The 18,184-nt window shown below is 43.6% G+C and overlaps 2 protein-coding genes across 3 annotated transcripts; one reads left to right on the forward strand and one right to left on the reverse strand.

Moving 5' to 3' along the window:
- The first annotated feature begins 211 nt into the window (after positions 1–211).
- Positions 212–5,534, forward strand: LOC114451980 (cerebellar degeneration-related protein 2-like). 2 transcript variants are annotated; one of them, XM_028431025.1, is made up of 6 exons: positions 212–432; positions 696–808; positions 2,106–2,254; positions 2,329–2,490; positions 3,762–3,981; positions 4,136–5,534. In XM_028431025.1, exons 1-6 carry the CDS (start codon positions 351–353, stop codon positions 4,727–4,729), a joined length of 1,320 nt encoding a protein of 439 aa, XP_028286826.1. In that variant the 5' UTR covers positions 212–350; the 3' UTR covers positions 4,730–5,534. The 2 variants fall into 2 exon arrangements, with proteins under 2 accessions (XP_028286826.1, XP_028286827.1); XM_028431026.1 differs by having other exon boundaries at positions 354–406.
- Positions 5,535–7,088: 1,554 nt separating this feature from the next.
- On the reverse strand, positions 7,089–18,152 carry polr3e (polymerase (RNA) III (DNA directed) polypeptide E). The gene is made up of 21 exons (XM_028431855.1): positions 17,983–18,152; positions 17,136–17,241; positions 17,000–17,050; positions 16,824–16,901; positions 16,118–16,233; positions 15,940–16,022; positions 15,624–15,731; positions 15,364–15,413; positions 15,157–15,276; positions 14,986–15,071; positions 14,865–14,909; positions 14,692–14,783; positions 14,357–14,477; positions 14,184–14,265; positions 14,043–14,102; positions 13,622–13,779; positions 13,467–13,528; positions 12,857–13,320; positions 8,300–8,377; positions 7,987–8,109; positions 7,089–7,906 (listed from the first exon to the last, which is right to left on the reverse strand). The coding sequence occupies exons 2-21, from the start codon at positions 17,172–17,174 to the stop codon at positions 7,850–7,852; spliced, it is 2,073 nt and encodes a 690-aa protein (XP_028287656.1). The 5' UTR covers positions 17,175–17,241; positions 17,983–18,152; the 3' UTR covers positions 7,089–7,849.
- Positions 18,153–18,184: the final 32 nt, after the last annotated feature.

Consider the following 18,184-nt stretch of genomic DNA (forward strand, 5'->3'; position numbering starts at 1 on the left):
GCATATCTTCTCTAAAAAGCTATAAGAAACTCAAAACACTTTTATCTTCAATACGTCAGTTTTACGTAGGCCTTTGTTTGCTGTTTTATTTTCGTTGGTGGGTGGACCTGTGACCTCAGAGAGCAGCTCGTACATTTATGTTGAAAATCCGAACAGGAAGCGCCTTTTAAGCGCAGCGGAGTTTCATCAGCGATGAGCTGTCCGTACGTCTGTCTGCTGATGAACACGCACCGGTGCCGGCTGCGGGCGGGAAGGACGCGGACTCTGCCCGGTGTTAGCGCGCTGGTGGTTCTGGTATGAGACGGTAGTCTTCCTCACGGTGTGAACCCGGGTTTGTCTTAGAGGTGAAGATGCTGACAGACATGATCGTGGAGGAGGAATTTGAGATCAAGGAGGAAGAACCGTGGTACGACAAGCAGGACCTTGAACATGGTAGAGCTTCCTCTCAGCCTTTGTCTCTGGACGCTTTGTTCATGCTTCATGCTATAAGTACAGCTCATATAACGGTGTATAACGTGAGCATCAGTGTGACAGCCTGCAGGTGCATGGGCTGTCTGTCATCTTCTGACCCTGTAATAATGTCATATGTACCAGGCTGGTTAATGTGACTTCACCTGTGCATTCTCAGTGTGTCTGTCAGTTTCATGGTTGCTGATGAGACTTACCTGTGAGCGTTCTCTGGTTCTCTCCTGCAGACCTGCAGCTGGCAGCCGAGCTCGGAAAGACTCTTTTGGAGAGAAACAGGGAGCTGGAGCAGCACCTGCAGCAGATGTACTCCAACAAGCAGGAACAGCTGCAGGAGATCGAGGTAAGAGAGACGCACATTCAGACAATATCTGAGCAGGCTGAAGAGGTTATTGTCCCAAAAATGGACAAATCTGTGACAAATGTCTGTTATTTCTGTTAAATGGCCATTATATGGCACAGAATATTTAACCATTATATAGTTAAATCATTATATGGCAGAAATATGACCCGTGGAGTCCATCTTTTGCTCCACCAGCCATGAAGTTAGTAGAAATTACTTCCAAGTACAGAGTGGAGTGTCTCAGCTTAGAGAGAAGTTAGTAGTCATCCAAAACAAATCAATCTCTGTATCTGCTCTGAGATTTAAAGGGTTAATGATAACACTGGCCATTTTAACGTTGTTTGATCACAGATTTCTTTCTAAACCCCTGGCTTGTGGGTTAGAATGCTGCCTCCCCTGAACCCTTTTCATTATAACTATACAATACACTACTATTTGTTTAAAAAAAATCATCAAAGTAAAGATGCAGTTGGCATGCTGGCATTATTCTGAAGTGCATGGTATTTGTGCACACGTTTAGACTAAGTTTATAGAATCGAGGTCAGTCTGGGGTGAAAGCATCCAAACCTGTCCATGCATTAATCTCTTTTAACCCTGGATTTACACCAGAGGAACGCAAGCAGCACATTTGTTGCGTCTTCAGCGCAGCATCAGCGCCCCTCCCAGACATGTTTCTGAAGTATCCGGCATGTGTTACAAACCTCCACTTACTCCATCAACACACACAGGGCAGCTTCTCACCTTCCACACAACTTCAGAAGGGAAAAGGCAGGGAGGCAAGCAGCAGCTGTTAATGACCATTTAACCCTTTAGATGTAGAACTAACCTTGGAACCTTAAGACACGTGTTATTCATTTACTGTGGGTTTGATGTTGAACTGTTGTGTGGGAAGCAGATGTCATTTCTCAGCTGACAGATTAAAAGTGAAAAGTTCAAAGTGCCTGTAATAGTTGATAAGATAACTTGTTCTCAAAGAAATGGGTACTTGAAGGAGGTGTTTAGGTGTTACTGGGAAATTATGGCTTCACTTTGGATTTCTTGATCGGCTGCAGCACAAAAGCTAGTTTGTATCTGAAGGAGTCTGCTTAACAAAAGATGGCACATTTATTTTCCAATATTTACACACACAGATGCCCCCTGAGCTTCTTCTTCTTGGTAAATATAGGCCAAAAATCACATGATCAGATGACAACACTGTGGAAGATGGCAGTCATGACCACAGCGTAGGTGAAGGCGGTGGATATCTGTCTCATCCTTACATCCTACTTCACAAATTATCTTTCTTTCCTTCTTCCAGTATCTGACAAAGCAGGTGGACCTCCTGCGGCAGGTCAACGACCAGCATGCTAAAGTGTACGAGCAGCTGGACCTGTCGGCCCGAGAGCTGGAACAGAGCAACAACAAACTCGTTCAGGACAACAGGATGGCCCAGCAGAAGATCCAGGGGTAAGACAGGTGAAGAGAGGATCATCTCACCTCAGTGTTTATTTTGTGTTTAACTTCTTTTTTTGTCTGTACAGGCTGACCGAAACTGTTGAGCTGCTGCAGACGCAGGTGGAGGAGCTGCAGCAACAGGTGGAGGAGCTGAAGCTGAGTCCCTGTCAGCCTCAGAGGCCTCTGCTCAGAGAGAGGTGGCCTCCTCACAGCGTGTCCTGCCTGCAGGAGCTGCAGAGCACACTCGGGTAAGGATACACAGAGGCAGCAAATCCCTCTTCAGCGTAATAACTAATCCTACTGCAGTCATCATGCTGTGCTCACTTCCTCTCGGCCTTGCAGCGCGACATGTTCATTCACGGCCTCCCATTAGTCTCTTTAGTGCCGTTTACAGTAATCCTGTTAGTTAGAGGGTCTGATCTGACGTCAGAGTGTGGCATGGTGCATGAGGCTGGAAGGAAGGAGGTCAAAGTCTGAGCTGGAATGTGCAAAGAGGTCTCCATATCTAGCTGAAGCTGATCAGGTCTAATCTAATCACCTCACTTCTCCTGATAAGGTCCTCAGTTCTTTTTGTGGTGGCCTTTTTTGCCACTTGCCTGATATCTGAGCTGACAACACGTTTTCGACAAATGTATAGTAGATTTTACAGCACGTTTTGTGAACTAATTTAATTGACACCTGTTATTGTGTCCTTCCTGCATTACTTTGTTCCTTTCTCTTTGTTTAACCTCATCGGGGAGCATCACAGATAAGAAAGTCATCAGTCTGCATTGTTACGTAACTATCGGACAGGAATAGCTGATGCAACCAATTTCCTTTTTAACATCAGGTTCAGCTGTGGTTCTGGTCGACCACGTGGCACTGACTAAACTGGGTCTTTTGCTTACTAGTTACGTTTTCATGGTCTCATACCTTATGACAAGCTGCAACAACAACTTTAGACTTTTTGAAAAAAGCTAAGTGTGGTATTGTGGTAGCGTGGTATTGTATTGTGTATGATGGTGTCACTGCTGCACCTGAACTGCAACTGAAACATTATGGATGATTAGCTGTAAAGGTTTGATGACGTTTATTAATCTTGGCCACTACTTCATTTCACAAATTCTGTTCAGCGCTAATTACCAAATGTTAGCTTGCCTAATTGCTAAACTACAACGTTGCTGACATGCATCACATGCATGCAAATCACACAATAGGATGGAACATATTATACATGTACTTTGTTTTCTTTATTCTGTTTTCTTACTCATCATGTAAAGCTATATGACATGAGCTTAAAAATTTTTCTAGGTTGATTTGGTTACATTGTTTTCCCTAGTTTCCAGCCTTGATGCTAAGCTAAGCCAAGCTGACCACCTGCTAGCTAAAACATCATATTTGGTTAATAGTCATGAAGGGTGTCAATCTTCTCATCTAAGCCCAGGGAAAACAGTGATCAAGCAGATTTTCTAAAATGTCTAAACAATTTCGTTAGAAAACACTAATATGATGTATGTAGTGATAATTTTCCCCGTTGCAGGTATGACTACGATTCTGACAAACCCCCAGAGGACATGCAATCTTCGGTCATGTTGTGGCACGAGGAGGAGCAGGCATCACTACGACACTCCCTCCGTACTCTTCAGACTCAGTTTGCCACTGAGCGTGCTCGGAGGGAGGAGGCGGAGCGAGAGGCGGAGCTGCTTGTTGGAGAGAATGCAGCACTGGAGCAGCAGCTAGCAGGGATGAAGGGATTTCAGGCAAGTCCGATGAATGTCTGTGCATATGTCAACTTTTGTTTTGTTACTATATAAAATACATATTAGCTAGCCACGCCCCCAGTCCGTGATGTCATAGCAGGTTTTCTCCCAGCAAGCATCAGGCCATTTTCATATTTTTTTCTATCTTCATCAGACCAGAGTGTCCGAGCTGGAACATGAGGCTGAGGAGCTCCGTCAGCTCTGGAAGTCAAAGTCCTCCACAAGATCCTCCAGACCAAACTACATCCAGGGCCTGCTACCGGACTCTGTGTTCCTCAACCCCGAGGAGGAGAATGAAGAGGAGGCAGCCACAACCAAAAGCCCTGCGGTCCTAAAGCGCTGGGGCAGCGAGCAGCTGATGAAGGCGACACAGATCCCCAATTCACCCGACAGGATCTACAACCACGAGTGCTCCTGCGTGCGTCGAGCTGAGGTAGTGAAGTACCGCGGGATCTCCCTGCTTAACGAGGTCGATGCCCAGTACAGTGCCTTACAGGTGAAGTACGACGAGCTGCTGCGGCGCTGCCACCTGGGGCTGCAGGAGGAGGAGCAGGATGGGCAGAGCCACAAATGTGTGCAGACCGCCTCTGTCGCTGCTCCGTGTCCTGCTCTTACAGACATGGCAGACTTTGAGGATGACTTCCACCAGCCAGAGTACAAGGAACTTTTCAGGGAAATTTTCTCCTGCATTAAGAAAACCAAAGAGGACCTGATAGAAAACAGGGGAGACCCTCAGCTGGGAAAGTAATGCCTACTTTGGATTAGATCTCCTTCATATAGATAAACAGACCAGTTTAAATGTAATATTTGTCTTCCAGTTACAGAGCAACTCTTTGGGAAAACCTTTTCATCACCCAGAAATGGAAATGGCCACACAGACAGGTTATATGAGTGATACAGGAACTGACAGGCTGAACGCCACCAGCTCTACTTTGCACAGATACACCAGTGCCTAACGCTGCCGCCTCCACTGTACGATCACTCTACCTCGCTCATTTCTGGGGAAAAATGTATCTTCTTCTCATTAGCTGGTATTTTATGGGTTCCATAAGCATGCTCATACAGAATAAACTCGGTAAAGATGCTCTTTGGTACTAATTATAGAAAATCTGGAGACATTGTTCAGTGTCTGCCCTCACTTTCTCACTTTTTGGTCTCCACCAGCTGATGGGGAATATGTGCCCCCGTGAGGATCCAAGTGTGTAAATACTGTCATCAGCAGGTGAACACCAGCCTCTGAAGGGACATCCACTTGATTTGTTGTAGTCACATGATGAAAAGAGAGCGCATGAAGAGGCTGCCTCTGTATGATCCTTTAGACACAGATGTCCATGTGCACAACTATGCTGGAGTAAATCTCTGCCTTACATTAGATGTTATGCTTTCTGCAAGTACAGAGAGGGTTGATGGTGAGGTGGATGCTGTGCACAGACAGTATAAGATCCCCTGCTGTTCACTAAATAAATCAGCTGTCTGACACTGAGCATGTTCGTGTGCTTGTGTGAATCAGAGCAATAAAGTTGTAGGAAGTTAGAACCCACAAAATAGAATCGTACCCGTCATTAGTTCTGTTAACTGAACTCTGATGAGCTTGTGTAAATATTTATTATATAATTTATTTTTGCTCTGCAAAATCTTGGTGATAGTTCTGCCTTTAAGAGCAACCAATGCACGGTTGACCTGCGTAGTATGCAATGTTGGTAAAGGAAGTAAAGCCGGTGATTCAAGGTGCTCAACATAGATTTAGGGTTTTTGTAATTGTAACCATACTTAAACTGTATAGTAAAAGTATACCTGATGATTATTAGTCTGTGGCTGTGTGTCAATGTTTAAGACAAGTTTACCAAACGAATAGCTGTGTACCCGACAGCAGCCTCCTGAGGTTTGATCAGAAGCTTTTCTTAGCAGCAGTTGTGACGTTTTTGCTGCCTGATGTTTAAAGACTGCTTGTAGAAATCACTCTGAGATGCACTTTAGAATTGCACTCCTCTCACACTTTATCTTCCTGCTGTGTATGTAGCTTATGTAACTGTGATGTGCTGTCAATCATTGTAGACATGCAGTATTTATGTGCGACATGGTTCTTGCCTGTTTTATGACTGGATCACATAGAGAATGTTCCTGCCCTGAGCCATAAAACATGAAGCAAGCTGAGATGAGAGCATGTGTCTGTTTTGAGTTGAAAATACAACTTAACCTTAATTATAGTCAAGCAAATCCAAATATAGTAACTATGGGCTCACTACAGCTTACAAACAAAACATGTTATTGAAAGTTGGTCATTCATCCACAATTAACTGATCAGATTTTGGTCTTTACTTCCAGAACTTAAGGACCCGCATGTAGAAGCTAGTGGTTGTGATTATAGAGTGAAGTCAACTCAGTTTCCTCATTATTTCATATAATTTCATATACTTTCATATAAGTACAAGCAGCTGTGTAGTGCTGAAACACGGCCACTGTGCATGATGGCAAGTCACACCAGGCTTACAAAACCAAGATGCACTGAACTAAACTTTGCAAAAACTTAGGATGCTAACCAGGTAGCCACTTACCACTTTGTATTACTAGTGTAAAGAGTGTCAATGAAGCATCTAGCATGCCCTTAAGTCTAAAACTTTTTTTAAAAAACAATTAGCAGTGTCTAAGTCTCACAAGATGACCCAGTGACCTGCTTTACTTACATTAACTTGGCACTAGTAATTTTGAACTTACTACCAATCACCTCTTTAAAAGAAATTACACACATGTAAGATTAGAATTAAGGTATGTCTGCACAAAAAGTGGTTTGAGCTTACAGCAATGAGAGAACATCTGGGACATGTTTATATTTCAGTGTTTATTGAGCAAAGTAACAAACCAATGAAAAAAGAAACTAGAAGTGGTACTGAATGTTAGAAAGCTGTCGTTCTAGCCTGTGATGCATACTGACATTTCTAAAAGTGAAGGTCTGACTCTTAAATAATAGCTTGTGTGGAGTTTTGTCCTGAAAGCCTTGTGAGGCAGAGGCACTTCAGATAGCAGCACAGGGCAATAACCATCGTATCCATAGCAGCAGCCCTCAGTCAGTCCAGCCTGTACAATAACGTAACACTTGGCCACACCGGTAAACAAAATACATGAAATTTTATTCCAAACATCTTTATTGATTCAGTCACTCAAAGTTTCTCTCAAGAAGAAAAAAAATCTACATTTAACCAAGAAAAACCATCCCCACTTTTTCTGTATAAATCTATAAACATGTGACTTTAGAATGAGAAAAAGCCACCGCTGACACGGTGCAGATTGCCGAAAAAACAGAGGGATTTTAATTCAATAACATGATGGCATTTTGTTCTTTTTCCCTTTGTCCTTTTTGGCAATTTCTTTTAAGTGCCTTCTTACTCTTTATTTAATTCTTAAAGCTCTCCCTCATTGATACTCTTAAATCTAAGAAAATTATTGAATGCAAAAAACGAATAATTTTTCTACCCACAAGGCCTTGAATGGATTTTGCTTTATCGATGATACAATAAAATGTTTTTAATCAGAAGTAAAAATGAAAGCACTCTGAGCCCAACACTTAGCGGCAAACACCATCAACTGAAAATGATCTAACATGAGGAAATATATTTATATATATTCTCTTTATCACCCCTCAAACTCTACAGCAGTGTGTGTGTGGGGGGGGGGGGATTCCTAACCTGATCAAATCAGATATTCTTCTTGTTCTTAGCAGACGGCTGACATCTTCGTCCTCCAATCTCTCCACTCTCAGAGCTGGGCGTGATGCTGTGATTGGCTCTCACTTCTCTGCTGCCCTCCCACTGGACACCTCTGGGAGGATTTGATTGGCTGTCTGTGACCACAGGTGGGCAGGCTCTCAGGGTCAGGACTGTATGGTTCCCTTGAGGTACCACATCCCTGCGTGGCTGCTGCAGCACTCCTGAAACGTACAGATGACAGACAGCTTAGATCAGCAGCAAGCAGCTGGTTTAGAAGGCGCAAATGCAGCACCCAGCTCACATGGAGCAGCCGGTCGACGTCAGCTTTTGACACGTCTCCGAACTCCTGCGCCAGTCTGGTTTGTATGACGTTCCTCCTGACTCGATAGGTCTTTGTGAAGACTTCATACAATAGACGCCGGTGCTGCAGGAGAAGTAACACACAACACCAAAACAAACAGTAACGTAAACACACGGTTTCCAATGAAACCACAAGTCACACATGATGCATTTAAAGGCCCATTGGGGTAACAGTATGGAGGTTCGTTTGAAATTTCCTGACTGCTGACTTGTGGTTTTAGCTTCTTATGTTGTGATTTTACAAGTGTGTTTACCTTGTCAAAGTCCTCGCCAGTTTCCCACAAACCAAACACCTTCTGTTCATCTGAGGCGGCTGTGCTCTGAGCAGGAAACTGAAGTTACAGAAAAATGGTGTTAAAAACATGTTACCAGGGCTCTAGACTAATTTTTTGCACTGGTGCTCTTCATTTCCCTGTTTGCTTTCTCTGTATTTTCTGGCTGTCGCTCCTCGCTTATCTATTTTCCAATGTCAATTAAAAATTTATTTGATAGTTGTGATTGAGATATATATTTGTTTTCTTCAACACGTTTCTAATGTAGCTACGGTATCTCTTCTCTCATCTTCCTCTCTGCCTCTGTCTCCTCTCTTTCTAAAGCTGAGCTCCAGCTGACAGACTTTTCATTCTGTCTGTTACAGTTTCAGCTGTATGCAGATATCATCCAGGCAGACAATGCTCCACTATAGCAGGATAATGACAATACTTTTTAAATGGGCGTTCGCCATGTAACCATGTACTATAAATAACTCCTTAAACCAGCTGACTGCTGTCAGTCAAGAGTGACTCAGCCTTCATGGATGAACCACGCAGGTCAGACACTGTCCGTCAGACCTGCTGTTCAGTCAGTTATAATGCTACGAGCACGTCACGCCCCCTCCCTGAACATGACCGGCTTGTTATCATCACTCATTCAGGTCAACAGCAAATTAGCAAAACCTGCATAGTAGCAACAAATCCTCCTCCTCCACACATGTTCACCTAAACTGCGGTTTCTGCTGTTCTGCAGCGAAATGTCTTTAAACCCTGTCTGTCTGTGTGTTTGTCTGTCTGTGTCTCTGTGTGTGCGGAGTTCTAAGTATGAAAAGTCCGGGACGAAACGAACTTCGTTCGTGTTCTTGTCACCCTGGGAACACGAACAGATTTCTCTGTTCTCGTGGAGTATGGAACAAGCTTTAGCGCACAGCATCAGCTCTGAGCAGCATATGTCCGTGTTCTTCTTCTTCTGGATTTTCTTGCGCTCTCAGTCTGACGGCAGCAGACACGTTTTCAAAGTTACACGCGGGGTCCCGCCCTTCACTGTCTCCGATTGGTTCAGACCACGATATGAGCCTGATGTGTTTCTGTTGTTGGACCACAGGGAGACTTTTGAGAGTCGCGGAGAATGTATCTCCCTCTAACAGCTGGTCGTACCGGTGCGACCTCTGATATTTTTTGGTTGCACCTTTGAGAAATTAGGTCGCACTCCAGAGCCCTGGTTACTGGGTTACCAGTTTAAGTCTTTTCACCTCATCTGGGCCGTGAAGGGAGCGGGTCCCTGTATTAATAAGAGTATTATTATTGTGTGTGTTGGAGGTTCCATTTTATGCAACTCTAAACAAATGGCACCTAAATACAAGGACCAGTAGGTCCAACCCTAACCATTAAAACCCAGATTATCTCTCCAGACAAACCCACTGACTCGCCACTGATCTATTAAGTGTCAGATTGCTAAGCAGTAATGTTTACGGCAGCATGGTGGACAAGTTGCCTGAATGCAGATCTGCTTACGTTTGCAGACGACCTCCCAGCTTAACTCCTCACTGAGCAGTAATGAGCTTTATGTCGAAGTTAATGAGTTGCATAATAAGGATGGCGTCTGGCCATTCCCTCCCCCCCACCGCGTTCAAAATTCTCCAACATCGAGGTGGCAGACAGGATGAGACCTGAGCCAAGAAAGGTGTGGCACAGCCTGCACCGCTCCCTGCCCTCTGAGCAAACACCACACCAAGAAAAGCACAGCTAAGCAGGACCAATAACAGACTGCATCCGTCTATATACAGCCTACAAACAACAATCTAAGCCCAAACAGAAACACACACAGGTTTCAGGTGGCTCCTGGAACCTGAGAGTAACCTGAGAAGCTGGTTTGCATTGTTTGTGTGCTCTTAAGCCTTTACAAACAACAAAAGTGCTCACAAGCAAAACGACCGTTAATACCGTTATTCTGCTTGAGCAAACCCAATACCTGCATTCAAGCACTCAGTCGCCACAGGCGGCTATAACCAGTCAGAGACCAATGGAGCAGCAGCTTCTAATCCAAGACAAGAGGAGGAGGACCAACAAGGCCTGCATGTTCAGGTCTGAACAAGGCAAAGACAGCTGGTGAAATTAAGAATGATTTTGCAATGATTTTGAAAATCAAATGCCAAACATATGGTTTGAAGAAGTGAAGAAATACTGGCCATCTTTTGGGGGCAGTGTGTGTCCTCTTTCATGCAATGATGGTCAGAGTTAACCATTTATTTACAATTTTGATGGGACCTTTTAATATAACAATAACTGTACATTTCATCCTTAGAATTTGCTGAAAAGCAAAACAAATGATCCAGATAGCTCAGTAGTGTTCAGATGCTGTGAAAAATTAGGTCAGGCAGACCATCAAAGTAAAATGCTCAGGATGTCAGAGAAAACCTCTGCTGGAATACAGACATCTGCTTTTCTGGAGCGTCTGAGCTACAAAACCGATGACAAGGGCCAAGAAGCATGTTATTGGGAAATACAGGCAGACAAGCTCAATTTGTCAACCCTGGAAGCTGTGCATGGGGCTCATGTAGACCTTCTGACATGACAATGGGTCACAACAGACCAAGTTGACACCTCAAGCAGGAGGAAGTCAAGGTGAGTCTCAAATTACCCCAGAACATACAGACACCTCATCTTCAGCTATCGCAAAAGCCTCTAATACACACAATGCACAAGTTGTGTGTCAAACTTGAGAGCTCCAACATTAAAAGAACACAACCAACTGGGTGTGTCCTCGCTAGTCTACAAAGGTTGCACAATTATAAAAAAGTTTCCTATTAACAGACAAAACAAGGCAGCATCTGAAGGAACCTTCAAAATGGTTTGTTGCATTGCTGTGATGCAAACACTCATCACATGTCTCCTTCAAAGGCAGCAGCCTCTGAATCGGCACACAGCTACAGTATTTTAAGAACTCAAAGGTATACAAACGTACTATGTAGTTTAATTTGAACTCCTGTTAAAATTTTAACAAAGCCTCAAAAGCCATGTTTGCTTTAAAGAATGGTTTGCATCCTGCAAACCATCTGAGAAGAGCTGTGCGTGCTGCATGTGAATGTGGTCAATGGTTTGCTGCTTCTTCCTGTTGCTCTGAACAGTGTTGCTTTAGTCACCTTTTCAGCATCCGGCTGCAACAGATTTTACAAACCGCCAATTTCCACTGAGGAAATGCCACTAAGAATGCTTCAATAATTCCTCTCAGTTCTTCACAAATTCTTTACTAAATTCTAGGAAATGTTGTAAAGCTGAGACTGACACAGCTTTACTGAATTCACTTAATATGCAGAGGCTGCCTGAAAATCCTTTACACTAGATTTAGGTTTAAAATCATATTAGCTGTGCACTGTATGCCTTTGAAAAGTTCAAGAGTCAAGAGCAGGGGTCTCAAAGTAGATATTTTGTGGCCCCCCACTTAACATTAAAGTTTAGTGTTAGTGCGGCCCGCATATTTTTCTCACACGTACTTATTTAATGAGGCTTGTCCTGTGCATTTTATTTTTATTATTAATTGCCCCGTCAGTATTTCTCTGATATTTAGTTAGAATTTTTTTTGAGGAGTGGCAGCCTCCGTTCTGCTTGGTGTGTCGTTTCTGTCTCTGCATGCTCGCGCATTTCTCCGCTGCAGAGGAGTTCACACACACATGTGAACGTCCTGCACCAGAAGAATGAGAGCGCGCATTGAAAACTGTGTCAAGCGACGCGCTGTCTGTTGGACAGTTATCAGCAGCCTAGCCATGCTGGTATGTTGACGGTGTGTGTTTTCAGGTGCGGCGTGATCTCAGTGCGCATGTAGCAGTGCTCCATTAGAATATAGTCCCAGAATGGATCAAACTAGGAGACTGCCGCGTGTTAATCAGCATTTCCATTTGTGCTCGCTGTGAATACTCAGGTCACATGAAGTACTTGGAGTTTCTTTCTTTCTTTTTAATCAGGATGCTAGTTGAATGGAACACATGTTCTCAGTAGCTGCCCTCACTGTAAACAAGCTGCGCACATGCCTGACTCCTGACATGTGTCTGTGTGAGGAGCCAGTGAACAACTTATTTTATGTTAAAGCAGCTTGACATATTTTATTTAATTTCTATTTACAATTGATTTTTTATACTAGCCTACATAAATGTCATTGTCTGTACTGTATCCCCAATGGTACAGCAAATCACTCATTAAGGAATATGACATGCAGTTTATTTAGTAAACAATGTTTAGATTTTAGTCTTAGTGAAACTGAGGGAAATTCACGCCCAGGAAAATCACCTCTTATCAATTCGATCGATAAGGTCATTCAACTAACGAGTATTGAATTAATCAATAATTTGCATCCCTATTCTGACCTGTTATTAATTAAGATCGAGACGATTGAACCAGTTGTACTTTTTTGGAATATTTGAAACCCTTTTTTTAATGCGCCCAGCCTCACCCAGACTCTACCCCCAGTGGCCCCCCGGGTAAGTTGACTTTGAGACCCCTGGTCAAGAGTATGAGTTAAAGAAGGTAAAAGGATCATTCAGAGATGATTTCCTGAATACTCACAGGCACCATTATCTGTTTGCACTGGCTGAGCAGTATGGCGTCCTGCAGCATGTGGTCTGAGATGGAGTGGAAGACACTCTGTCCTGCTGGCATGGAAGCCAGGTGGAGGTTCAGGAGCCTCTTAAATTCATTCAGAGTGAGCACAAAATGCTTCCGGAAAGTCTTTATCACAAAGTCCTGCAGCTCCGGGGATGGCAGATTGGAGAGGCTCCCTCCGTTACCGTTAGTGTGATCAAAGCTGGGAGAGGTGGCACTGGGGTAACCGTTGACAGAACCGTTGGGGATGGAGCAGGAAGAGGAAGTGTCCATTGGCTCGTCTTCTCTGTCACTGACAGGCTCCTGTTTAATGTGGATGCTGCCTCCACCTCGCCTAGCGTCCAGGTCCTTTTGTAGGGATGACTGCTTGTGTTGAACCTGCTCCTGAGCCACCTTTAGACGCTGCTCCCCACTGATGTGGATGGGTTCTGGAGGACAAAAAACACCCATAGACAAGAATGTTTAGTAACAGCTGGCTGACAAGCTATACATAGAGTCTATTTATAGAGAGCCTTGGTGAACCATGCTGATTACCATCATCTAGGACAGGCACACAGGTATGATTTTAACTCACCAGGTTGAGGGGAATTCTTTGGCACAAAGTCATCTTTAGAGAAATTAAACACTTTTTCCAACCTTTAAAAGAAAGAGACAAGCCTCATTACTCCTGGCAGACAATACACAGATCAATGATACATTGCACATTCATCCTTCAGATTGGTAACGTACTTGCTTTGGATGCCGACCCACAGCATATGCTGTCTGTGGGCAACATCTGGGTGTTTTTTAGTGAAGTCGAAATCTGTAGGCAACAGGAACTCCCAGCCCCGGTTGATCCGTGGTGCTGCCACATGCTCCAGGAACTCTTTCACATCCTCTGGAGGAAGCTAAAGGAGGGAGAGGGAAGGACTAGTTTATCCTCCAGATGAGAACAAGGAATGAATGTTCACTCATCTTCTGAGGGATGGAACCATCATTCCATGATGTGTGTGTGTGTAAGGACTAATTTTAGTGTGTCTGCGCTCTTTCCATGCTGGTTTCTTAACACACAACTGCTTATTGGGCACCGACTGTCATCCATCTGTACATACAGCCACTTACCGTCACTTACCAAACATTGATTGTTTTTCTGCTTGACAGTGATTCTTACTTTGATGATGGATGCGATCTCCTTCCTCATCACAGAGCGCTCCAGAGTGAACCTCCACATCTACGACAAGAACATTTTCAAGAACAGCATTAAAGACTATATAATAAATATAGAAGTAAAAAAACTGTGACTGCGGCTCACCACAAAGTCTCGGCCACGACAGAGCACTTCAGCCGGGACGCCGCTGTGAGGACTGCAGGTGTTTTTAGGATACAGAACATCACTGTGAGGAAAAAAACACAATTGCATCTAAAAAACAATCTGTCTTTGTGCTAGATTTCTATTTATAAATGAATGGAGATGTCTGGTCTCACCTCTTGACTACCCAGTTTCCTTGAACAAGCAGCGCCACCTGCTGGATGCAGCGCAGCACTGCAGTTGAGTCTGTGCCAGAGGCGAGCAGGCCCATCAGGTTAGCAAATGGCATTACCTTAACTGAAGAGGAAAGGAAATGTGAAACACATTTTCAAAAGGAAGAGAGCTGTTTTTCAAAGTAGGGTTTGCATTGCTCTGGGGTTCAGAGGGTTAAAAACACACTGTATGTACAGCATTGTTTCTGCATGGGAAACATGGACTTAAAAGCTCAATTTCCCGAAAAACAGAGGCTGAAACCAGACTATGGGATCAGTTTGTCTTTGTATTGGCCTACCATTCTTCATAAGGGTCTTGACTTGCTCTCCCAGGGGCAGAGTGCGGAGCTGAGCCATGGAGAGGACATTACTGGGGCCGACAGGCTTCACACTGACATACAGACAGAGAGTCAGATTAGTGATGCACCTCTCAGTCCATTTGAATCTCTGAACACTTGTGAGGGACACTTACACTTTCTCCTCAGCAAGAACGGGCATCAGCATCGCCAGGTACTCCCTGAGAAGTCAGAAAGGTAAGGTGAATTCCACGAGAGCAGTGAAACGTATTAAATGCCATTTTACACTCTACTCACTTTGGAGACTTGACCAGTTCAGAGTTATCTGATGCATCTGCTGACTGACAGTACAGGTACTGCCTTTCGTGCTCTGACCGCCCATCCTGCACTCAGACAACACATCATAATAAGCACACCACAACGTGTCAGATGATATCAGAGACCGAGATGCATTCAACCGTCCGCTACCTTGACACTGTGATAGCGAAGGTGCACCCAGGGCTCCTCTGCCTGCTTCTTCTGGAGGAATTCGTATGACTGGATCCTTCTCTGCCGGGCCTGCTCTGATTCAGGACGGGCAAACCTCACCTAGTGGAAGAGTACAGAAGAAATGTCAGATCTTTGTAACAGCCAGTGTAATCATGTGTATATAGGTGTTTGTTGACAAGTGTTTACCGTAATGGCCTTGGCTTCTTCCTCAGCTTCATCCTGAGAGGAGTCTCCACCTACAGATACAAGACTCTGGTTATCATAGCTGATCATACCACCGAGGAAAATGTCAAGGTTTAACCTCTTTAATAGATCTAATCAGCTGTTTTAAGTAGCACTGCATTCTGGGTGTTTCAAGTTTTCCAAACTATTTGGTAGAAGGGAATATAGCAGCAGTGCAGCAATGACTTTTTGTTTCCTTTCAGCATTCATCACTTAAAATTCACCTTCATTGGCTGCCTCCCTCTCTCTGGTTTTGTTGTCGGCCTTGTCCAGGTAAGAGAAGCTGGGCCTCATCTGAAGGATCCCCGTCAGCGGCGTGACGTGAAGCTCACCTGCAATATAACAATTACACACCATAAATACTTAATTTCTTCCTGAGGTCACTCATGATCACATATATGGTTTCAGCACAGTTTAAACAACTGCATGTAACTCGAAGCTAAAAGATAAAATGGGGACTCTGAACTCTAAGTGACCTTTGAGTATTTATAGGATCAGGTCAGACAAACCAAAACATTAGCTTTATACATAAGATCAGACCTTTGCGAAACACAGCAGCTGCATATCTGGAGGTGTTTGTGGTGGCCTGGATGGAGGAGAATGTCTGCTTATCCATCATTTTTCTATTAAACAACAACACAAACAAAAAACATAACTCAGACCAGGAGGCTAACTAAGATAAACAAAAGTCTTTTAAAATACATAATTAAGGACGTACGTTGAGTAGGTGTTGGTTTCATCATAAGCTGTGCCGTCGACATTCAGAGCTATTTGCTCTCCTTTACTGCGGCAGTAGTTTGGACTCATTGTGTCAATGGCAATTTCCAGTTCCACCTGCAATATGAGCAGCAGAAAAAAACTCAAGAGAAGCACTGTGAAAGGAATAACAATAAAGGACAACTGCATGGGAGAGGATCCAACATAGTTTCACATCTCCACATTCTTTTACAGTAGCACATAATGACTTGAGAAAGGGCATTTCACTTTTTACATTGAAATGACTGCTGAGAATTGAAGCTAACATGAAGTGTTAAAAAAATGCAGTTCCTTTTATGACCACTTGAGACTACACAGGTGAATCAATCCCCATTGATTGAATTTACAGGAGAAATAAAGTTGTTTGCAGCCTGGAACAAAAAAACTTAACTTGATTAATAACCTCCCATCCCCACAACTGTACAAAGGAGAAACACTGTATAACATACTTATGTAGACTATTCTAAAATAATGCATAATAACAGATGTGACTATCTGTTCTCTCTGCAGGCCGCCTGCTTACATGACTGCCTGGCGTTCAAAGATATATAGGTTAAAATACTACAATGGTAAGAACTGCCAACCAAGGTGATCTACAAACATTCAGGTAGCATTTAAACATTTTTAAGGTTACAACACCACATCAAGTATCAAGAGTGTGTGTTTACCCTTTGCTGCTTGGGTTTGATCTTAGCCGCTAAGTGGCTGACATCATCATAGGTCATAGTGGCTGGTCGGACAGGGTACTGAAAAAAAAGAAAAATTAAGGTCAATAATTAGACACTCTGAACATCAGACACCAATCAAGGGTCTAGATAATTTAAAGAAGCGAGAAAAAGCTCACCTGGAAAAGATACAGTTTATCTGCAAGGCTTTTGGCAAGATACACATCAATCTGAAAGAAACGTTGTGCAAAGTCATCCCCTGAAAACAACTTTTCAATGGGTTAGTACAGTAACAGCATCAGACGGTAGACATACCTCCTCTATAATGGGGTCATCGTCATCCCCACTGGCCATATTGATGTGATCAGAGCGAGAGGAGATGACACAGTAGAAGAGTGGCAGCAGATCTCAGGGATCCAATCTGTAAACAACACAATGGAAGTTGCTCTCCAACCATAAACAGGAAACATTTGCGAAGCAGCTGGTATACTGTGGTTCCATTGTTACACCAAATGTCCCAGCTCACACCAGAATTCATTATAGTTCTGTTAGCATGCAGACACCTAATCTTTGATTTTCAACCAGTAAACCAACCCAAAAAGCCTACATGTCGAGCATGACCATGCAGTCTGTCAAGTGATGCTTTCACTGACAGCCAGGTAAAACTAACATGATGCAAGGCAATGTAATCCACGTTAAATCATACACTACTACGCAGTAGTAAACACAATACTTGACTATCCAGTAAAGCAGCATCTTCAGCTAGATATATCATTAACAGCACAAACATGTACTCTATTACACAAATAATAGTTTTGGATGCGTTAAGTTTATTAGCAAGCTACCATAAACCCTTCGGCCAGTTGTCATGGGCCGACACTACACTGTTAAGTTTTAATCTTCAAATAATAACGAACAGCCGAGAAAGACAACAGTATGACGAACAACAAAGTCAATGTATTACTTCTCTGTAAAACAAACGTAAACGCGACGATATTAGCTAACAGTAAGCTAGCCGGTGTTAGCTAACAACTATTGCCAACGTAAGCTAGCTTAGCTTAGCATGCTAACACACATGCCAGTCCAAATAACACCAAGTAGTCGCCGGGCCTAATTTAATACGCCTTTTGAGCCTCATACCAAAGCAAGTTTCCACTCTCACCTGCACACTTCACCGCGCACTCTTTGGCTATCTCATCCGTGTACGAACAATCCAACGACACAGTGCGCAGAGATGCAGGAGTTTAGCAGAGGAAGCTCGAGTCATCTGCTGTTGCTGCTGCTGTGAGTACCATGTTGACTATGCTCCACACAGACACGTGGGGAGGATCCCGTGCCCATGATGCACAGCGAGTCCACTGGAT

This window comes from Parambassis ranga, chromosome 19, assembly GCF_900634625.1.
Source record: "Parambassis ranga chromosome 19, fParRan2.1, whole genome shotgun sequence".
NCBI classification, from domain to species: domain Eukaryota; kingdom Metazoa; phylum Chordata; class Actinopteri; family Ambassidae; genus Parambassis; species Parambassis ranga.